We start from the raw sequence: 19,941 nt of genomic DNA, 5'->3' as shown, positions 1-19,941 counted from the left end.
CTTTCCCCCATGGACTCGTATCTTTTAGCAATGTTTTAAAGGACTTTTTCCTCTCTTAGTATTTCACATGTTGCATAGGTTAACCAGAATCAAAAGATGTCATACCACTAAACAGTACAAAGGCCTCTGGCCTCACAATCACTGTGCAGGCCAGAAAGAGAGTGGACCAAAGGTAGGATTTTGGCCCAAACACAGACACAGCTAAATTCTGAAAGTGAAGTTAAACTTGGGCTTGTTTTTCCTCCATAAAAAGGAGTTGAGAGATTATTTTGGAGAATATCACTCTTCTTACAATGTATGCTGTGTGCTTATCCATTCTACGAGGGGAAGGCCCATGTCTTCTTGGCTAACTACTTGATTCTCAGCACCTAATAAGAGTGCCTGGCATACAGAAGGCTCTGAATAGTTATTTGTTGAAAAAAGGACCGAGTGAAGGAGTGAACAAATGAATTGGTAGTGAATATTAATAACATGGAGTCTCAATATTAGGTAATAAATGAAACTACCCCTGAATGGTATTCAGACAGCTATCTACAGGCCTTGCAGAAAATGTGATGTTTTCATTCATAAAACAAGTACTTGTTAGACGGTCAGTAAGACTGTGAGGGAGGATCAGAGGCAGACAAATATAAACAAGACTCAACGTCTGACCCTAAAGCACCAAAGCAACAGTACGCGTAGCTGCTTCAAACAGGTGCAAAGGAGGAGAATAACACAGGATAGAGATGATTTAGTCAAGTATCAACACAACCAATCACCAACACTCAACTTCCAAAACACCAACCTAACAAAATATCATCATGGGATTTCTGTGCCTTTCTACTGTACGCTCACCCTCTGCACAGGTGGATATGATCTGTTCTAGTTTCAAGCCCAAGATTTCCAATTTTACTTTTTTTTCAAAGATTTTATTCATACATTTGAGAGAGAGAGAGCGCACAAGCAGCGGGGTGGGGCAGAGGGAGAAGCAGACTCCCCGCTGAGCCCAGAGCCAACACGGGGCTTAAACCCAGAACCCTGAGACCTTGACCTGAGCTGAAGGCAGATGCTCAACTGACTGAGCCACCCAAGCATCCCCCCCCAAGACTTCCACTTTTAGTATATAGGAAAGTGACTCTTAAAATAAGTCTTAACATACAATTGTTTTATTTTTTTTATTTAAGACATTAATCATTTTCCTTGAAATCTCTACCTTGTCATGAGGAGAAGGTAAACTTTCTTTTTAAATTACAGTTTTTAATTGCTTAAATCCTAGAAGATAGTACAAATGGTCCTGTAAAGGCATTTCTTTTTAAACAAGAATGAAACACTGAGCTAGTTACCATCTGTTCTGTAATGAAGAGAATAATCATGACAGACAAAGGCACATCTTCCAGGGCACTAAATAAATTCCTCATAGAGAGGTCGCCACAGGGCTCAGTGAGGGGACTGCTACTGTACACATCCCGTTGTATGGGAATTTTTCCTAGATGCTTCCACCTCTTGAAAATTCCCTAAGGAGAATTTCATCATTTAATGTTAACAATCATTGTATGTTTTCTATTTATGCAATCACTTTCCACACTGAAATGGAGGAAAACTCAAATCTGCCCTTAGCCAAAGCTGAAGATATTCTATGAACAACCAAAGAAGCCAGTTATAAGAATTGATGGGGGGGGGGGGGGAGAACTGCCAAGAAACTACTTTTAGAAATTTATGCTAAGAAAATAGATGAAATGTTTAAGATGTATACACAAAGATGTTAATCACAGCATTATTTACAAAGGTGAGAAACTGCAACAACATGAATATCTAATAATAGTGGATTAGTTAAATAAATCATTAACTATTCTAACAAAGGAAAATCTTACAGCCATTAAAAAGGGCTGAGGTATACAAATGGCCAAAAGACACATGAAAAATTGCTCAACATCACTCAGCATCAGGGAAATACAAATCAAAACCTCAATGAGATACCACCTCACACCAGTCAGAATGGCTAAAATTAACAAGTCAGGAAATGACAGATGTTGGCGGGGATGCGGAGAAAGGGGCACCCTCCTACACTGTTGGTGGGAATGCAAGCTGGTGCAGCCACTCTGGAAAACAGTATGGAGGCTCCTCAAAAAGTGGAAAATAGAGCTACCATATGATCCAGCAATTGCACTACTGGGTATTTACCCCAAAGATACAAAAGTAGGGATCCGAAGGGGTACGTGCACCCTGATGTTTATAGCAGCAATGTCCACAATAGCCAAACTGTGGAAAGAGCCAAGATGTCCATCGACAGATGAATGGATAAAGAAGATGTGGTATATATATACAATGGAATATTATGCAGCCATCAAAAGGAATGAGATCTTGCCATTTGCAATGACGTGGATGGAACTGGAGGGTATTATGTTGAGTGAAATAAGTCAAACAGAGAAAGACATGTATCATATGATCTCACTGATATGAGGAATTCTTAATTGCAGGAAACAAACTGAGGGTTGCTGGATTGGGGGTGGGGTGGGAGGGATGGGGTGACTGGGTGATGGACACTGGGGAGGGTATGTGCTCTGGTAAGCGCTGTGAATTGTGCAAGACTGTTGAATCTCAGATCTGTACCTCTGAAACAAATAATGCAATATATGTTAAGAAAAAAAAAGAAGAAGAAGAAGGTAGCGGGAGGGGAAGAATGAAGCAGGGGAAATCGGAGGGGTAGACGAACCATGAGAGACGATGGACTCTGAAAAACAAACAGGGTTCTAGAGGGGAGGGGGGTGGGAGGATGGGTTAGCCTGGTGGTGGGTATTGAGGAGGGCACATTCTGCATGGAGCACTGGGTGTTATGCACAAACAATGAATCATGGAACACTTCATCTAAAACTAATGATGTAATGTATGGGGATTAACATAAGAATAAAAAAAAAGAATGCCTAAAATTAACAACTCAAGAAACAATAGATGTTGGTGAGGATGTGGAGAAAGGGGAACCCTTTTACACTGTTAGTGGGAATGCGAGTTGGTACAGCCACTTTGGAAAACAGTGTGAAGGTTCCTCAAGACGTTAAAAATAGAGCTACCCTATGACCCAGCGATTGTACTACTAGGTATTTAACCCAAAGATACAGTGCAGTAAAAAGAAGGGGCACCTGCACCCCAATGTTTATAGAAGCAATGTCCACAACAGCCAAACTGTGTAAGGAGCCAAGATGCCCTTCAATGGATAAAGAAGATGTGGTCCATATATAAAATGGAATATTACTCAGCCATCAGAAAGGATGAATATCCACCATTTGCATCGACATGGATGGCAATGGAAGGGATTATTCTAAATGAAATAAGTCAGAGAAAGACAAATACCATATGATTTCACTCATATATGGAATTTTAGAAACAAAACAGATGAACATAGGGGAAGGGAAGAAAAAATAAAATTAGATGAAAATAGAGACAGAGGCAAACCATAAGAGACACTTAACTCTAGGAAACAAACTGAGGGTTGCTGGAGGGGAGATGGATGGGGGGAAGGGGTAACTGGGTGATGGGCATTAAGGAGGGCACTTGATGTAATGAGCACTGGGTGTTATATGCAACTGATGAATTACTAAACTTCTACCCCTGAAACTAATAACACAGTATATGTTAACTACATTGAATTTAATAATTAAAAAAAATAAATAAAAAGGGATGATATAGATCTACATATATTGTTATTAAAAATTTTACAATATACTGTCAAATTCATTATATTTTTGTTTTATAAACACACACAGAAGAAGCACTAAATGTTCTGGAAAACCATATACCAAAATATTAGCAATGTTTGTCTCTAGGTGATTAAATGTCAATTACTTTCACAAAGTGCTGCTCTTATCACTTAAAAGCCAACTTTGAGAAAGCAGAACTCTTTAAAGAGGCTTTTGGGGGCGCCTGGGTGGCTCAGTTGGTTAGGCGACTGCCTTCGGCTCAGGTCATGATCCTGGAGTCCCGGGATCGAGTCCCGCATCGGGCTCCCTGCTCGGCGGGGAGTCTGCTTCTCCCTCTGACCCTCCTCCCTCTCATGTGTTCTCTCTCTCTCATTCTCTCTCTCTCAAATAAATAAAATCTTAAAAAAAAAAAAAAGAGGCTTTTGATTTCCCATGCTCAGTATTTACCAAATATATGAAGAAATATTAAAAAAAAAAATCTAACATGCAAATATGATATCCTTTATAAGGATCCTTTGGAAGAAAGTAATTTGTTCCAAATTGGTAACATTCAAAAAATTTACAGTAAATAACGTTTTTCCAAAATGAAAATCATAAAGCTATTTTATCACAAGCTTGGCAGCTAAAAATTATTTAATTATATGAGAAAATGTTAAAGATATAACACTGAGTGGATAAAAGAATATAAAACTAAACATACAAATATACAATTTAGTAATACACATATGCAAACAAATACGCACAAAAGAAACAGTGTTCGCAATGAAGTACTTCTGAGGGACAGAATTATGAGTGGTTTTTTTCTCCTTTTTACTACATTTAAATTTTTCCTACAGTATCTATTACTTCCAAAATCAGACAAATAATGAACACTATAGATTTTTTTAAATAAGTACAGGGGACATAAAATCATGCATATATTTGTTGTATCAATAACTGAAACAAGCAATTTGTTCCCCAAAAGCCTGTTCTCATTATACTCACTTGGAAATCTCTGGTAGTGTATTCTGTTACTTAAGCCCTGAATAGTAGAGAATGTGTAACTCTGAATTCACTTCAGCTTCCTCCTGGCACCTAATTAAAAGAGTGACACAGCTCCTCTGGTTTTGGCTGCTTCCCTCTCATGCAATGCCATAGCGAGAAGACAGTCCAACAGAGAGGGAGAAAATCAATCACTTTGAAACTCCGCATAATTATCTGAAACAGACCAACCGTAGCCCTTGGAACACTACATTACTCAATTTCTTACTAACTTAACTAATGACACTAGACCAGACTGTAAATTTTATAAAATCAGGAACCATGTCTTAACTTTCACTGCTGTATCCCAGCCCGTACCTGGTGCACAACAGGCATTCAGTAAATGCGGATGACTGAATAGGTAATTTATGACTGGGCTCTGTTCTCTTCCTTAAAATTCTACTGGCCATTTTACAGCATCCTTAGTACTAACACTATGGAAGAAGAGGGTGTGTCATAAGGTCACATTTCATTAGATACTCCATTACTGAAAGTACAAGTAATAGGCATCAGATGTGTCCCAGGAAGCGGCTTTTCTCATCATTATGGCTTAATAATCAGCAATAATTCAACACCTAATCCTCTTAAGGTAAGTACTGCCACCCACAGCTAAGGCTCAGAGAGGCCAGGAAAATTTTTCAAGGTCACAAAGTTAATAAATGACAGAACCAGAACCAGGATCAAAACCTGATTCTCTGGGGCCCCAAAATCTAGACTCTTTCTAGGTAGGAACAAGCATCCTGTCATCTCACCAGCTAGGTGAGGATGGCTATGGATTCTACAATAATTATCTCAATTTATCATCACAAGCCTATAAAGTGGGTTAGCATATATACCATTTTTTGGATAACAAAACAGAGGAACAGAGAGGCTAAGCAGCTTGCCCAAGGTCACACAACTCCCAAGAGATCCAAGGTGGAATGAAAAGCTAAAAAGTACTGTATTTTACTAGAAATCTATCAACTCCCTCAAAGAAATTGCATTAAGTATACATAGTCAGCATCACTTCCAAGATGATTTATAACTGTAATGAGAAAAACAACTTTTAAGAAAAAAAAATCTTGTTTTTCTGAGTTGCTGCCTAAACATTTTACAGTGTGATAACCCTGCTCACATGCACAGTCTGGACATTTAGATAAGACCTTAAGTTTAGGATTCCTGCCATAAGTTTCCCGGGGGAACCTTTTAAAATAACCGCTTACAGTCAAGCCTGAGAAACGTTAGTGACCTCTCCTCCAACCACCTTAAAAGTAATAGGTGCTTGCTATCCTGCTCTGGATCTCCTGCTCATTCATGACCTAGACCAGAGGCCTAGGCAAGGCAGAGGACAAAAGCACAAATGTATCTAAATATTTAAAAGTTAGAATCAAATCAACAGATAAAAAATATATTCCGACCTCCTATCCCTTTCCCTGAACAAATATACCTGCATAACAAACTGGGATGCCAGTTCAAATTTAGGCTTCTCAAACTCCAGGAAGTTTGATACTGGAACAGGGCGACACAGGGAGGGCACCCCCATGTGTCCATGTGAACCCCCAGTCACCTCATTAGCCCATAAACTTCAAGAAAGTAAATTTTAAGTTAACTGCTATAGTTCTAGCGTCTTCTATGGTAATAGTGGTAGACACATAGTAGTAAATGTTTTTTGATAATTACAGAAATGCAATAATATGCACAAGGCAATGAAAAAAAGAGAGAGGAGAAGCTTCTAACACAGCCTGGGAAGGAAGAAAGGAGTTAAGGGAGGCTACCTTGAAGAGAGGTAACATGGATTAAGCACTAATTATATGCCAGAAGCATTTTTCAACACATTATCTATTCTAATGCTCAGAACAATCCTACAAGACGCCACATGAAAAAAAAAAAAAAGCCACATTTACAGATGAGGAAACGGATAGTGAAGGCTGACTTGCTCAAGAACACAGCAAATGGAAGAATCAGAATTTTAGCACAACTAACTTTGGGACCTTTGCTCTTAACCAGTAAATGCACCATCAAGACATGAGTAAGAATTGGCCAGGTGAAGGGCAAGGAGTTGTGGCCTTGAAGGAAAGACATTCCAGGCAGAGGGAATGACAAGCAAAACCAACACAGCCTGGCTTGTTTCAGCAACTAGAACCCTCACCAGTATACTATACCTAAAGAGGAATGCTGATGAAAGATGATGTTGGAGAAGTATTCATGGCCAGATCTTAAGGGATAGAGGCAGCAGTGCCTCATTTATCTAAGATTATCAGGGAACGAGTATAAGGCTTAGTTAGAGTCAAATAGCTCTGGGTTGGAAACGTGACCATCATTTCGTTAATGGATCTCTCTGAATCTCCATTTCCTCATCCATAAAACAAAGAACATACAAGTATCTACCTTTGTAAAGTAGCTATGAGAACAAAAGAAAAGAAAAAGAAGCACTGAGAACCAGGCCTGGTATATTTTATGTGTCCAATTGGTGTTAATGATTTATTCTTGCTATTGTGGTTATTGCTAATGAAGTTTTTTCACATTTGTAAATCCACAACATAATCGAAGCTTATTTTCTTAAGCACCAAAATGTATTAAACTCTCTTTTTCCTAAACTACTTTTAAAGTGAATTCCATAAATCTCCACCTTAACAAACATAAGCCTTACATCCCATATACACAGAGCGATGCACCTGCCTCCCTCCCCTCCCCCTCCCCCCAGGGCCCTTCTGCGGCCACCAGGGCAGCTGTGGAAATATCTGAAGCTTCTGGGATCCACAGATTCAAAAATATGGACAGAAACGAAGGCACATAAAGCTAGAAATGCTTAGAGTAGTATTTCATTCAGAATTTGGGAAAGGAAGGAGGAACATCGTGGCTTAAAGTAATGGCTAGCACCCAGTGAATATACAGAATTTTCAGAGCACTTGCGTGTGTTATCCTCTATCCCCCAGTCCACCAGTAACAGTGAGGTGCCAACAGTGAGGTGACAGCTGACACACAGCCGGTGCCCTTGGATACTTCCTTGATAAACATCATTCATTTTTCACAAATCACACCTCAAGCCCATTCAGAGATGGTGACCTGGCCTCCGTCTACCTCCCAGTCTACCTTCTTACTACATTCTCTGTGGGAAAATTAATACCTTTCCATATAGGAAGCACATCAAGAATTTCCACATCTCCCTGCCTTAGCCTTTGCTGTTCTCCCTGCCTAGAATATCCTTCTGCCCTCACCTCTTACTACCACCCAGTTTTACCATCCTTTAAGGATTAGTGCAAACACCACCTCCTGTCCGATTTCCCTCCTTCCAGCAGAATTAAAAGCCATGTTCTGTGAACTTCCCCAGCACTTTGCTCATGTTTCTCTTGTTATAACGACCATGCATTGAACAGAAGTATATGGCAAGCATCGTTCTAGGTGCTTTCAATATGCCACTATGTAACTTGCACTGCGAACTTGTAAGAAATTACTACACACCCCATTTTACAAATGGGGAGACTGAAGCTCTGAGGGTTGAACTTACCAATGATCATACAACCAGAAAGGGATACAGCTGGGATTCCAACCATGCTCTGACAGCTCCCAAGTCCATCAGTTTTACTCTCTGCTATGCTGCCTCTCTTTGATGGCCCTATGTCCAGCTGGTTAGTTAATTATACACACATATGCCTATCCCTGGGATTACAGCAAATCCCGTGATGGCAGGGACCTGGGCATGTTCCTCTCTACAAATGTGGATGATAATGTATCCACTTATACAAGGTTGTTAGGAGAATTAAATGAGACAGTACATGTAAAGCACTTAGCATAGTGTCATGCACATTATAAGCTCCTAACAATTTGTCAGTTTTGTTGTTGTTACTGTTGTCATTATTACTATGTCTGACACCAGGGATAAAGTCTTGAGCATAAATTGTGAGCTGAAGTTTCTTTCAGAGAAGCAAATGAAGTGGCTGAGGCCCTGATGGAAGAGACAAATGCCACTTTGGTTCAGCATTTCCCCACACCGCTTGACTACTCGTTCAGAAGCAACAAGAGTTGCACAGAAACTCTCCAATATTTCTATGATACGGTCAATTGATTCCTTATCTTTCTGTTGCCATGTGGATGTTACGAAAACCTCCTCTCTAGTTCAAAACTCTTGCAGCTCTGTGACTTTCTTGCTGCCTTCTCCTATGAGATTTGTCAAGGTTCCCCTCTGAGAAGTCATACTTAAGGTCTGAGCCAAGAGAAGAAAATCACAAAAGTAACTGAAAGCACAGAGGGCAAAATGTAATCTGAAATTCTAATGCTTATACACATAACAAAACACTTTCCTTTGTCCTCATAGCATTTAACGGTACTTTAAATCATCCTATTGCTTTACTCATTTGTTTTTGTCAGTCACCCCCCAGTAGGAGGTAAGTTGTCTCAGAGAAAGCAATCTGTCCATCCTGTTCCCTGCTATCTCCCAGAGCCTAACTCATATCTGGTGTATAACAGTCATTCATTAAATACTGGTCAATTAACTGATTGCAATTATATATATATGTGTATATATGAATATGTATATAAATTTACACATATACATGACATCACTCCATAGTTTATGAATGTGCATTTATCTCCACACATAGGTGCATATTGTATATTTGTGTACATATATTTCTATTTGTGCAGAAGATATATTTTTTTTAAAGATTTTATTTATTTATTTGACAGAGAGAGACACAGCAAGAGCAGGAACACAAGCAGGGGGAGTGGGAGAGGGAGAAGCAGGCTTCCTGCAGAGCGGGGAGCCCGATGCGGGGCTCAATCCCAGGACCCTGGGATCATCACCTGAGCCGAAGGCAGACGCTTAACAACTGAGCCACCCAGGCGCCCCTGTGCAGAAGATATTTTAGACTGGAAAACACAGCCACCGGTTTGCAAAAGTTATGCCTTCTTAACATAATAAAGGCCTCTGGCTGACCTGTCTAATATTTTAAAAACATACACTATTGGGCACCTGGGTGGCTCAGTTGGTTAAGCGACTGCCTTCAGCTCAGGTCATGATCCTGGAGTCCCAGGATCCAGTCCCGCAGGGCTCCCTGCTCAGCAGGGAGTCTGCTTCTCCCTCTGACCCTCCCCCCCCTCATGCTCTGTCTCTCTCATTCTCTCTCTCTCAAATAAATAAATAAAATCTTTTAAAAATAAATAAATAAAAAGAAACTCTTAAAAAAAATACACTATTACCCACAAACTAAAAATCCACATTTAAAACAACAGATTTTATTATAGATGCAGAATACAAAAATTTTTTTGACTTAACAAAGCATGATACTTTTATCTTTTAAAACTCCTCATCCCTGGGGCGCCTGGGTGGCTCAGTTGTTGAGCATCTGCCTTCGGCTCGGGTCATGATCCCAGGGTCCTGGGATTGAGCCCCACATCTCTCTGCTCAGCGGGAAGCCTGCTTCTCCCTCTCCCACTCCCCCTGCTTGTGTTCCCTCTCTCGCTGTGTCTCTCTCTGTCAAATAAATGAATAAAATCTTAAAAAAAAAAAAAAAAGAACTCGCTCTCTTAAAAAAAAATAAATAAAAATAAATAAAACTCCTCATCCCTATTTATTAGGTTCAATGTAAAGAAGCTGGGGGGTGGGGGTAGTATATTGACCTGTAATGTTTCTCTGCAAATTTGGCAGGCAAAATGTTCCAAATTCTTATGGGCTGGCCAGAAGTCCTTATTTAAGTTGTAACATATACAGAAAATCATAATTCATGACAATTATAATAACACCATTGACTGGGTAAATGTGCCAAACACTTGGCATCATTTTTTTTATTTAAACCTATACCAACCCTGCAAGATAAATGTTATTATCCCTGTGAAAAGAGGAAAAAATGAAACAAGACAAAACCAGAGAGGGAGACAAACCATAAGAGACTCTTAATCTTAGGAAACAAACTGAGTATTGCTGGAGGGGAAAAGGGTGAAGGGATGGGACAACTGGGTGATGGACACTGGGGAGGGTATGTGTTGTAATGAGCACTGGGTATTATAAGACTGGGTAATGTAAGACTTATATAATACTGATGAAGCACAGACCTGCACCCCTGAAACAAATAATATATGTTAATTGAATTTAAATAAAATATATGGAAACTAAGACTCAAAGACATAGAGTGGATTGCCAAAGATACTCTGTTCCTTATCTATCTAGTCATGGCACACACAGCCTAGAAATTCTACTAGTCTAGAATTCTAGTCCAAAGCCCAAACTCTTTTCAACAAGCAATGGTGCATCTTACACACTTTTACAGACACTAACTTTGAGGGATATGTGTTTAGGCAGTTTTTTATACTGTGTGGATTTTAATTAGTAATTCTCTGCACATAGAGACTAGACCAAATGAAAGCCACACTGAAGATTACTCCAGGCTACAGACAGCAAGGGACAAATGTGTCTCAGAAATGATCAGTTTGTGTTTCTCAGAATATGAAGCATTTTCCACTTGATTATGTCCTGCAAAAGAAATTTATGCTCTAAAAGAGCTTCCTTATTCTTCTTCCTATACCAAAAATGGACTCTTTCACTGCAAATCAATGGGAAGTTCTTAACTCATTTCCTTATATTACTTAGGATAAAAGTGCTTTCTGTCTTTAGGGAAAAGAATTGCTGGATGCTATGCCGTTGGGGTGCTTTTGAGTCCAACAATCAATACTGTGAAGGCGAGAGAAAATTAGCCCTTACAGACTTTTAAGGGGTGTAGGGTTATTTTTAAACTTAATGATAGCTGAATTCTAAAGAAAAAGAGAGAAGGAAAGTCTTCCCTCCCAGTTCAAAGAATTCATCTGCCTTCCCCTGAAAGAATTGGCTATTATCTCTTTGACCTTCTTTCCAGGAGCAGGCCCGACCAAGGAGGAGAAGGAAACCATCTGTTTAAAAAGTTTTTTGTAATTCATAGATGTTTCTGAACATTTGTAACCAACAGTAGTGAAAATGTTTAAGTTGGCTCTCAGCTGCCCATCTATACTGCTTGCAAATATCCTAGGCAGAGCAAAGGAAAGCACTCCCCACTTAGACCACTACAGTCTCAGGAAGAGCCAACTGCAGCATCTTTGGCCCCAGGGACTGAAGGGGAAAGGGGCATCTGGCCCTCGTGGAGGCCCCTGTGTGTCCCCCTCAACATGCCCAGGGAAGTGAGGAAGGAAAATTACCTTCCCTCCCAATCTAACTACACAAACCCTGCTGCCAAGAACTTATTTTTAGACACTTAAGCTGAAATTCACAGAAAGGAAGGAAAATTACAACCTCTGAGCCCCAGCATTCTAATTTCCAACCTGGCTTGAGTTTTTTGTTTGTTTTCTGATTTCAAGTCTCTACCTAAAGCCCATCTCCCATCCTCCAGAAGCCCTCTACAGTCTAAGCCCCCCCCCCCAAAAAAAGCTGGGAGCTGTAGAGCTTTGTGTGATGAAAATTTCAGCTCCCACACTTCAAAGGGTCATGTCATGACCTCGGGGAAGTAACTCCTCCTTCTGAAGACCCAGTTTGTGGTTGGTAAGATGGGAATAATAATATCTGTTACTGGAAAAGTTGTTGAGTCTTCAATAAAAATCACACAGTACCCGGCTCTTAGTAGGTGATCAGTAAGTGCTTTGTGTTTTGTCATGGGCACACTGCACAAAGCAGAAGGATCCTGGATAGGTGTCCATGTTTTTCCCCGCCCAAGATTTGCTCATCACTCCCTCATTAGTGATTTATGTTACCAACCACTCACCTAACCTCAGGAAGATGCCTCTTACCTTCTTCTAGTTCTCTATAGCTTTAAACATCTGCAGAGCCCAAGAGATAAATTCTCATTAAGTGCAAAAGACAAAGTTCACCTGGATTCTCCTTCCCACCAGTTACCGACGAATCACTGACTATAACTTAGGCTGGGGAAGAAATGCTTACAGGCTTTATGTGGGCAAAGCAGGTGTCTGCACATGTCTTGGTGTAAGGGGTGGGGAAGGACCCCAGATAAAGTCTTCAGGTTTAGAAATGGCAAAGAAAGGAAGTAGGAGAAGAAGTACTGGATGAAAGAGATGCCTCTGCAAGGCCGTCCTAGCCAGTGACCCAGTCCTCGGCGCACGGGGAGTAAAGGACACGAGCTGGGAGGAGCCGCGAGGGGAGGAGTACCTGAAGACTCTCGCCGCCGTCTGGTTCCTTCTCCACGCCGTGCCCTGTTGCAGCACCCCTTGTACGATCTCCTTCTCGTTGGGCAGCCGGTAGACCGGGAAGATGTAGAGCCAACAGAGGACCACGACGCAAAGGGCACTGGCTCCCACCGGTAGCCGGGTCCGCGGGAACTTCCACGCTAGTACTGCCATGGCCCCTCTGGACGTGTGTCGTCGGGCCCGTCTACAGGGGCTCATCGCAGCCCCGGGGTCCCGGGGGCGGCCTCAGCACAGCGTCAGGCAAAGCGGCAGCGGAGGGTCCCCCCACCGCCGGCCCCCCATGCACACACACCTTTCGTTTTCTTGTTTGCACTCGCACGCACGTTTCTTCGGCCCCCACGGCCCCAAAGGTCAGCGCAAGGATTTTTTTAAATGCAACTTTTTCAAGGGTTTCTTTCTAGGGGAAGTGGCCGGGGGGCAAGTCACGAGCTCTGGTCATGGTCTCTTCCCCTGCAGAAGGCGGGCGCTGGGGTCTCCGAGAGCGCAGAGAGCGGCCGCGGTGAGTCGCTCCCGCCGGTTCTGCAGCATCACTGTCGCCCTCCGCGCGGGTCCGGGGAGAGGCTCGGCTCCCTCCCAGACAACTGGTCCGCGGCGTCCCCTTCTGAGAGATGCTCCTGCGCCCTTCGCCGCCTCTCCCCGCCTCCTGCGCTGCTGCACCGCCAAGCACCCCCCAGACGCGCTCTCCGCGACGCACCAAGTCCTTGGAAATTTCCACGGCAGCCCGGGACCGCTATCCTGCCCCGGGCTTCTCCGCCTTGCCCGCCAGGACCCTCGCTCCCCACCCCTCCCGAAGAAGAAAAGAACTCGCTCTCATCAGTTAATTCAGCGGCGCGCCGCAGCCTTCCGCTGCGCCCCGGACTTCGCAGACAAATGCCCGGGGATTGGTGGAAATCAAGGTCTCCCCCGCCCTCCCCCACCCGCAAATTTGCCTCCTTCGACCCGTTCAGATCCGCGACGCTCGCCTGGAGCGCGCGCCTCTCCTCCCGCTCTTGTTCTCTGGAGATAGAGGCAAACAATAAAAAATAACCTCCCACCCCCTATGTATGTATATATTTGAGTGTGGCAGAGACTGGCTGCTAACCTGACCCTTCCACACGCAGCCGGCACGCCGGGGCTGTCACCCTGCCGCCGTCACCCTCATCTCTCTATAACTGGCTGGTTTATTAACCCGCTGTGAGGCGCGAGGAGGCCGGCAGAGATTTATTCCTTCCTGGGCCCCCAGCCCCATTACCCGATCCTGGAGCCGCGGCTCCAGCCGACACTCGTGCGCGCCTGCGCGCACACACACACTCAGATACACTCCCAATGCTCACGGACCCGCACGCGCGCGCACGACGAGGTGCGTGCACACCGGGATCCTCAGCCTCGACTCCGCCCTGCATCGAAAGGCGCTGCTGCATCCAGATGTGCAGCCAGCTGGTGCCCAAGCTCGCAGACCTCGGGGACGATAATGCCTTGGCGGGGTGTTCACCTCCTCCGCCTTTTAGATTAAAGGGCCGTTTGTTCTTAGACCTCTTCTTCGCCCCACCCACAAGCTAATTGCAACCCCGACCCTGGAAAAGCGCCACCAGCCTGTATCCGCGGAGCCGAGGGACCCACAGTTAGCCATTTCTTTTCGCCCCGGCTGTCGACGCATAGCTCGGGTACCTCCTAGCGGTTGTCTAATCCATTTGCTTAAGCAGAAAGTGCAGGGACAAAGAAACCCAGCAGCCTACTAACCGGGTCAGCTTCGTCATCACGAAACCAAAATCCAGGGCCATAGCTCCATTTGCTCAGCTGACCAGGCTGCAGCGCCCCAGCGCAATCTCTGCTGACTGCTAAGAGGCCTGGTATCTTTCTCCAGCATCTTTCTCCACTGAGAGGTGAAACTTGAGAAGTTGCTGGAAAGTTATTTACCAAAAATGACCGAACGACCACCATAGTCTTAATACTCCAACACTACTAAGACCTCTTAGGAGAATGACCCACTGCCCTCCATGACCAGGTATGCCCCAGAAATCTCTCCTATTTAGGTAAATCAGTAGAGACAGGAAACTGTGAAATTCCAAAGTTATATCTTAACATAGTCGAGCCTAATAAAGATTGTTTGAAATGAAGATCACCTGAAGTCCTGCGAAGTAACCAACCCACCTTCTTCTGTTCTGGAAAGGCCAGGGATCTTTCCCATAGTTGCCAGAGCTATGGATAAATCACCTGTCATCCTTTTTCCTACAATATAAATAGAACACAAACCACCCCGTTTTCTCTCTTCTTCCCCAAGTAAAAGAGATACTTGCAGAGCAATAGCAAATAAACCAACAACCAAAAATAAGACACTGCAGTTCTGAAGGGGCTATATAAATGTACCCACATTTAACATCATAAAAATGCATCAAAGTTGTGTCTTACATCGAGAGACTTCTGAAATGCAATGTGCTACTTTTCCTTCTTCTGAAAACTAAGGTTCTCTTACCTTTGTTGGCTCTTGCCTCACCCTACAATCCAATCGCATTCCCTGCTTTTCCTTAGCACGAACACCAAATCTAGACAGGCCTTGCCCTCACCTTTCCAAGTCACACAGGCATCATTTTTGGCACTGTATTTTGGCACTTCTTCTTGCATGGGTTGTATTTTTCTTCTCCCTCCATACAAATTCAACACATCATTAAAGGCCAACCCAAGTGGCTAGATATTTCCCCCTCAATGTGTTCCCAAACCATCTAAAATACAGGCGTCATGGGATAGGAATTCAGTAAATGTTTGTGGTTTCTGCTCCTATTCCCTTTGACCTCCTGCTCTGAATGTCTATAGTATTTGCTGACTCCAACAAATAAGACACTCAGATGTGTTGGGTTGTTTTGCTAGCATTTTTCATATGTAACTTTGTCAAAGCAACTGGGCAGTAACAGTATGTGGTCTTGTATATCAAATGGCAAGCCCAAACTTGATCCAAATAACTTTTAGTAGGTAACTTAGGTATTATTTTCTATGTCTGCATCTGAGTACACAATAGAATTTGCACAGGAACTAAACAACTTTTAAAATTCTATAAATGTTTGTTTACTGAACCAGTAAACATGATGTGCAAAGCTATTTTATGCCATATGTAAACTTGATGGGGGGCACTTTTGTGACATCAGCATTGTAGTGGAAGCCAGTATAAGGGACAAAACCACCACAGAACTGAAGCCATGGAGAAAAGAGGAAAAAGAGAAACTCCCATTGAGAAGTCAAGAGAGACCAAGATGTGGAAAGATGATCAGAGTAAATGGGACACAATTTACAAGCCAGCTTGGATGCTAATGGGTATGAAGACAAATACTAATAGTCACATAGAAATCTCTCACTAAAAGATTAAATAAGGGGCCCCTGGGTGGCTCAGTCGGTTGAGCGTCTGCCTTCGGCTCAGCTCATGATTCCAGGGTCCTGGGATCGAGCCCCACATCGGGCTCTCTGCTCAGCGGGGAGCCTGCTTCTCCCTCTCCCTCTGCCTGCCTCTCCACCTGCTTGAGCTCTCTCTCTCTCTGTGTCAAATAAATAAAATCTTTAAAAAATATATTAAATAAAATTGTCAATGATTTGAGGTAAAAAAAAATTAAATGGCATCCTTTCTTCAGTCTCCTCTCATTATTTCATCAAAATGGCTTGGAATGGAGAGACAAAAGCATAAAAATATGGCTTTTCAAAGCCAGTTACAACACCAAAGCAAATAGGGTTGTGGAATGAAAAGAACCATAAATATAGGGTTTTTTAAAAGACTTTATTTATTTATTTGAGAGAGAGAGAGAGAGGAAGCATGAGCAGGGGAGGGGCAGAGGGAGAGAGATAAGCAGACTCCCAGCAAAGTGCAGAGCCCCAAGCAGGGATTGATCCCAGGACCCAGGCATCATGACCTGAGCCAAAGTTAGACACTGAACTGGATGAGCCACCCAGGCGCCCCCTAAAAGAGCTATAAATATAGTTTATCTGAATAAATGCATTTGCTTATTTCTACTCCCTCTTGTGATTCCACTAAAAGGAAAATAAAGGAATAAAAGAGGCATAAACTCAAAAGGACAAAAGCAAAGAAAGAGATACAAAAGCAGACAAATGATGTCAAAACATTTACACTCAGGTAAGCAACTGAACAAGTGATAACTGGTTTATCAGAATGTAGAAAGCTCTGAGCCTTCAAGTGATGGGGTGTGTGTGTGTGTGTGTGTGTGTGTGTGTTGGCACAGAGTGGGGGAGTATAGACAGAAGTCAAAAGAATCAAGCTAATTTGCACTACAGTAATTTTGAAAGACTCAGAAATTAGAGGCACTCCTGGAGGTGGAAGTGATAGATGAAACCAAATAAGAGTTTGTTGAAAGTCTTTAAAAGGAGCAGTGAAGCCTCTAGATCTTATCCTCCAAATTGGCTTAGAACACAAGGTTACCTCTCTAGAGAAATTTCACAGCACTAGTAAGAAGACCTACAGATTCTGATATGTGCAGCTCTCCAATCAGACAGCAATATCCCTGACCAACACCATATGGGGAAGCCCACCACTAGGAAAGCTCTATTCACAGAGTTTCTATCCTCTTTTTTGAGCTTCATTCTCAGATATGAGTAGAGAGCCAGGATCCCCAGACATTTGAAGGGACTCTCCAACATGAACACAGAGACAAAATAAACAAGAAACACACGCAAAAAAACCCAGAAGGGGGAAAGATAATGCAGAAAACAAAAGGAATCTTCAATAAAAGCTGTAATTAATACTTTCACAGAAATAAGAGACAATCCATGAAGCAAGAACAAAAGGAATATTCAGATAACCAAAAATAAAGTCCTTTAAAATTAAAAATACGGTAAACACACAAATACACAATTCATAGAGGAGCTGAAATACAAAATTGAGGAAGTATCCCAGAAAGTAGGCTCTAATAAGATAAAAGAGGGTTCTTTTCAAGGTAATAAATTATAGACTCAAACAGAAAAATTAACATCCAATTAATAGGAATCCAATAGGGGAAGAAAACAGAAAGGGGAAAATTTTCACAGTCATACTAAAAAAAAAAAAAAAAAATCCCAAAATTAAAGAGTCCATTAAGGACTCAGTAAAATTAATTAAAAAGGCCATTACCAAAATATATAACAGTGAAATTTTAGAAAAAAAAAATTGTGAAAGATTTTTTTAAAAACACATACATACAAAGAAGTAGAAATAATAATGATGTTAGACTCATCAAAAGCAACACTGGAAATGAGAGGAAAATGAGGTTAGGCCATCAAAATTTTTAGTGAAAATTTTTCCCAAACCAGAATTCTACACCCAGCTCAAGTATGACTCAAATGTGAAGGTAAAATAAAGACTTTTTAAAAATTTTTTTAATATATTTTTTATTTATTTAAATTCAATTAGCCAACATATAGTGCATCATTAGTTTTTGATGTAGTGTTCAATGATTCATCAGTTGCGTAAACACCCAGGGCTCATCACATCACGCACGCTCCTTAATTCCATCACCCAGTTACCCCATTCCCCCACCGCTCTCCCTCCAGCAACCCTCAGTTTCCTATGATTAATAAGAGTCTCTCATGGTTTGTCTTCCTCTCTGATTTCTTCCCATTCAGTTTTCCCTCCCTTCCTCTGATCCTCTGCACTATTTCTTCTGTTCCACATATGAGTGAAACCATATGATAATTGTAAAGACATTTTTTAAATGCAAAGTCTGAAGAACTTCACTCCCATGCAACGGGAAGATACTGGAGATACTCCACTCAAATAATAGGTTTACCAAAAAGAGGGAGTAGGGATCCAGAATTCCATGGTTCTCATGCAGGAGAGAGACAAAGGGAATTCTTAGGGAGAGAGCTGTGCCTCAGATCAAAAGAGCAATTAATTGCTTTCAGTTTCAACTCAGACATAACTTAGAAGTTGTAACTCCCATCCTTACAAAAAAGCTGAACAAGCTGAAAATCAACAGCTTTTCTTGTACTCATCAAAGAACTGAGGTCATAAAGCAAACTACCATCTCCAGTCTGGAGAAACAGGCAAATCCAGAGTCCGAGCTGAGGCCTGTTTGTCTAGAGCAAGAGATGCTGGAGTCATAAATTGGTGGGAAGAGCTCAATGATAATTTGGAATTAGTAAAAGTGTAATTGCCGGAAGCTGAGGGTGAACTAGCATAGGGATGAGAAACTCCTGGGAGTCAGGTGGGCCTCCATACTACTCTGAGTTTTACCGCCAGGAATCCCACCAGGTTTTCAGGGTGAAAAACTGAGAAAGATCCTCTTGGTGCTCTGGCAGGGATAGAGAAAAACAGTAACCACTGTGAAATATGCCCAAATGATTCTCCATGACAAAGTCCTACTTTCCAGGGAAAAAGACCTTATCATAACCTTATCCTACCTGAAGGAAGGGCATTTCTCTCACTTCAACCCCCAATAGCCTTCCTGTTTCACTTAAGCTGGGAAAAGAAAAAAAACAAACTATGATCTACTTGTGAGGTACACAGCCCAGGGACACAGGCCCACTGAAAGACTGAAATTTCATAAGAAAATAAAACACTTTCCCTCTCCCACATCTTACCACCACACTATTAGGGCTCCAACAGAACATCAGTAGATTACATCTAAATGAGTTACAACAGATTCTCTCTGAAAAGTACTTATGGAAGCCCAAAACCAATGACATTAGAGAAATCTGAAGTCTCCAGCACTTTTAGATAAAGCAAACATTGAACACAGATGAACTCCCAGCCAAATTAGCATAAAAATTCATACTAAGGCCTACTGACTTCTTTTCCTATTATTCAATACATCACACCTGGCTTCCAACAAAAAATGATAAGGCATACTACAAGACAAGGGAAAAAACAGCCTGAAGAGACAAAGCAAGCATCAGAATCAGACACAGCATACAACATATGACCCAGGTGTTGGAATTATCAGACAGGGAATTTAAAGTCACTATGATTAAGATGTAAAGGCTTTAATGAAAAAAGTAGACAACATGCAAGAACAGACTGCTAATAAGCAGAAAGATGGAAGCTCTAATAAAAAATCAAATTTAAGTACTAGGAAAAAATTCACTATATTGGAAATGAAGAACCACTTTGAAGAGTTCATTAGTGACTGGATATGGCTGAGAAGAGAGTCAGCAA

The 19,941-nt window shown here is 42.0% G+C and overlaps 1 protein-coding gene across 1 annotated transcript in view; it reads right to left on the bottom strand.

Moving 5' to 3' along the window:
- Nucleotides 1–13,608, bottom strand: part of ST8SIA1 (ST8 alpha-N-acetyl-neuraminide alpha-2,8-sialyltransferase 1) — a 148,094-nt gene extending 134,486 nt beyond the window's left edge. The window contains exon 1 of the mRNA XM_045873762.3: nt 12,799–13,608. Coding sequence (XP_045729718.1) covers nt 12,799–13,034 — 236 coding nt within the window. The 5' untranslated portion in view covers nt 13,035–13,608. The remainder of the gene's footprint in view (nt 1–12,798) is intronic.
- Nucleotides 13,609–19,941: the final 6,333 nt, after the last annotated feature.

Source organism: Mirounga angustirostris, unplaced genomic scaffold (assembly GCF_029215605.1).
Source record: "Mirounga angustirostris isolate CCGP_5_RB_7025 unplaced genomic scaffold, mMirAng1.0.hap1 SCAF_5, whole genome shotgun sequence".
NCBI lineage: Eukaryota > Metazoa > Chordata > Mammalia > Carnivora > Phocidae > Mirounga > Mirounga angustirostris.
Note: the sequence above shows the minus strand (reverse complement) of the source record. Positions and strands in the feature narration are given on the sequence as shown.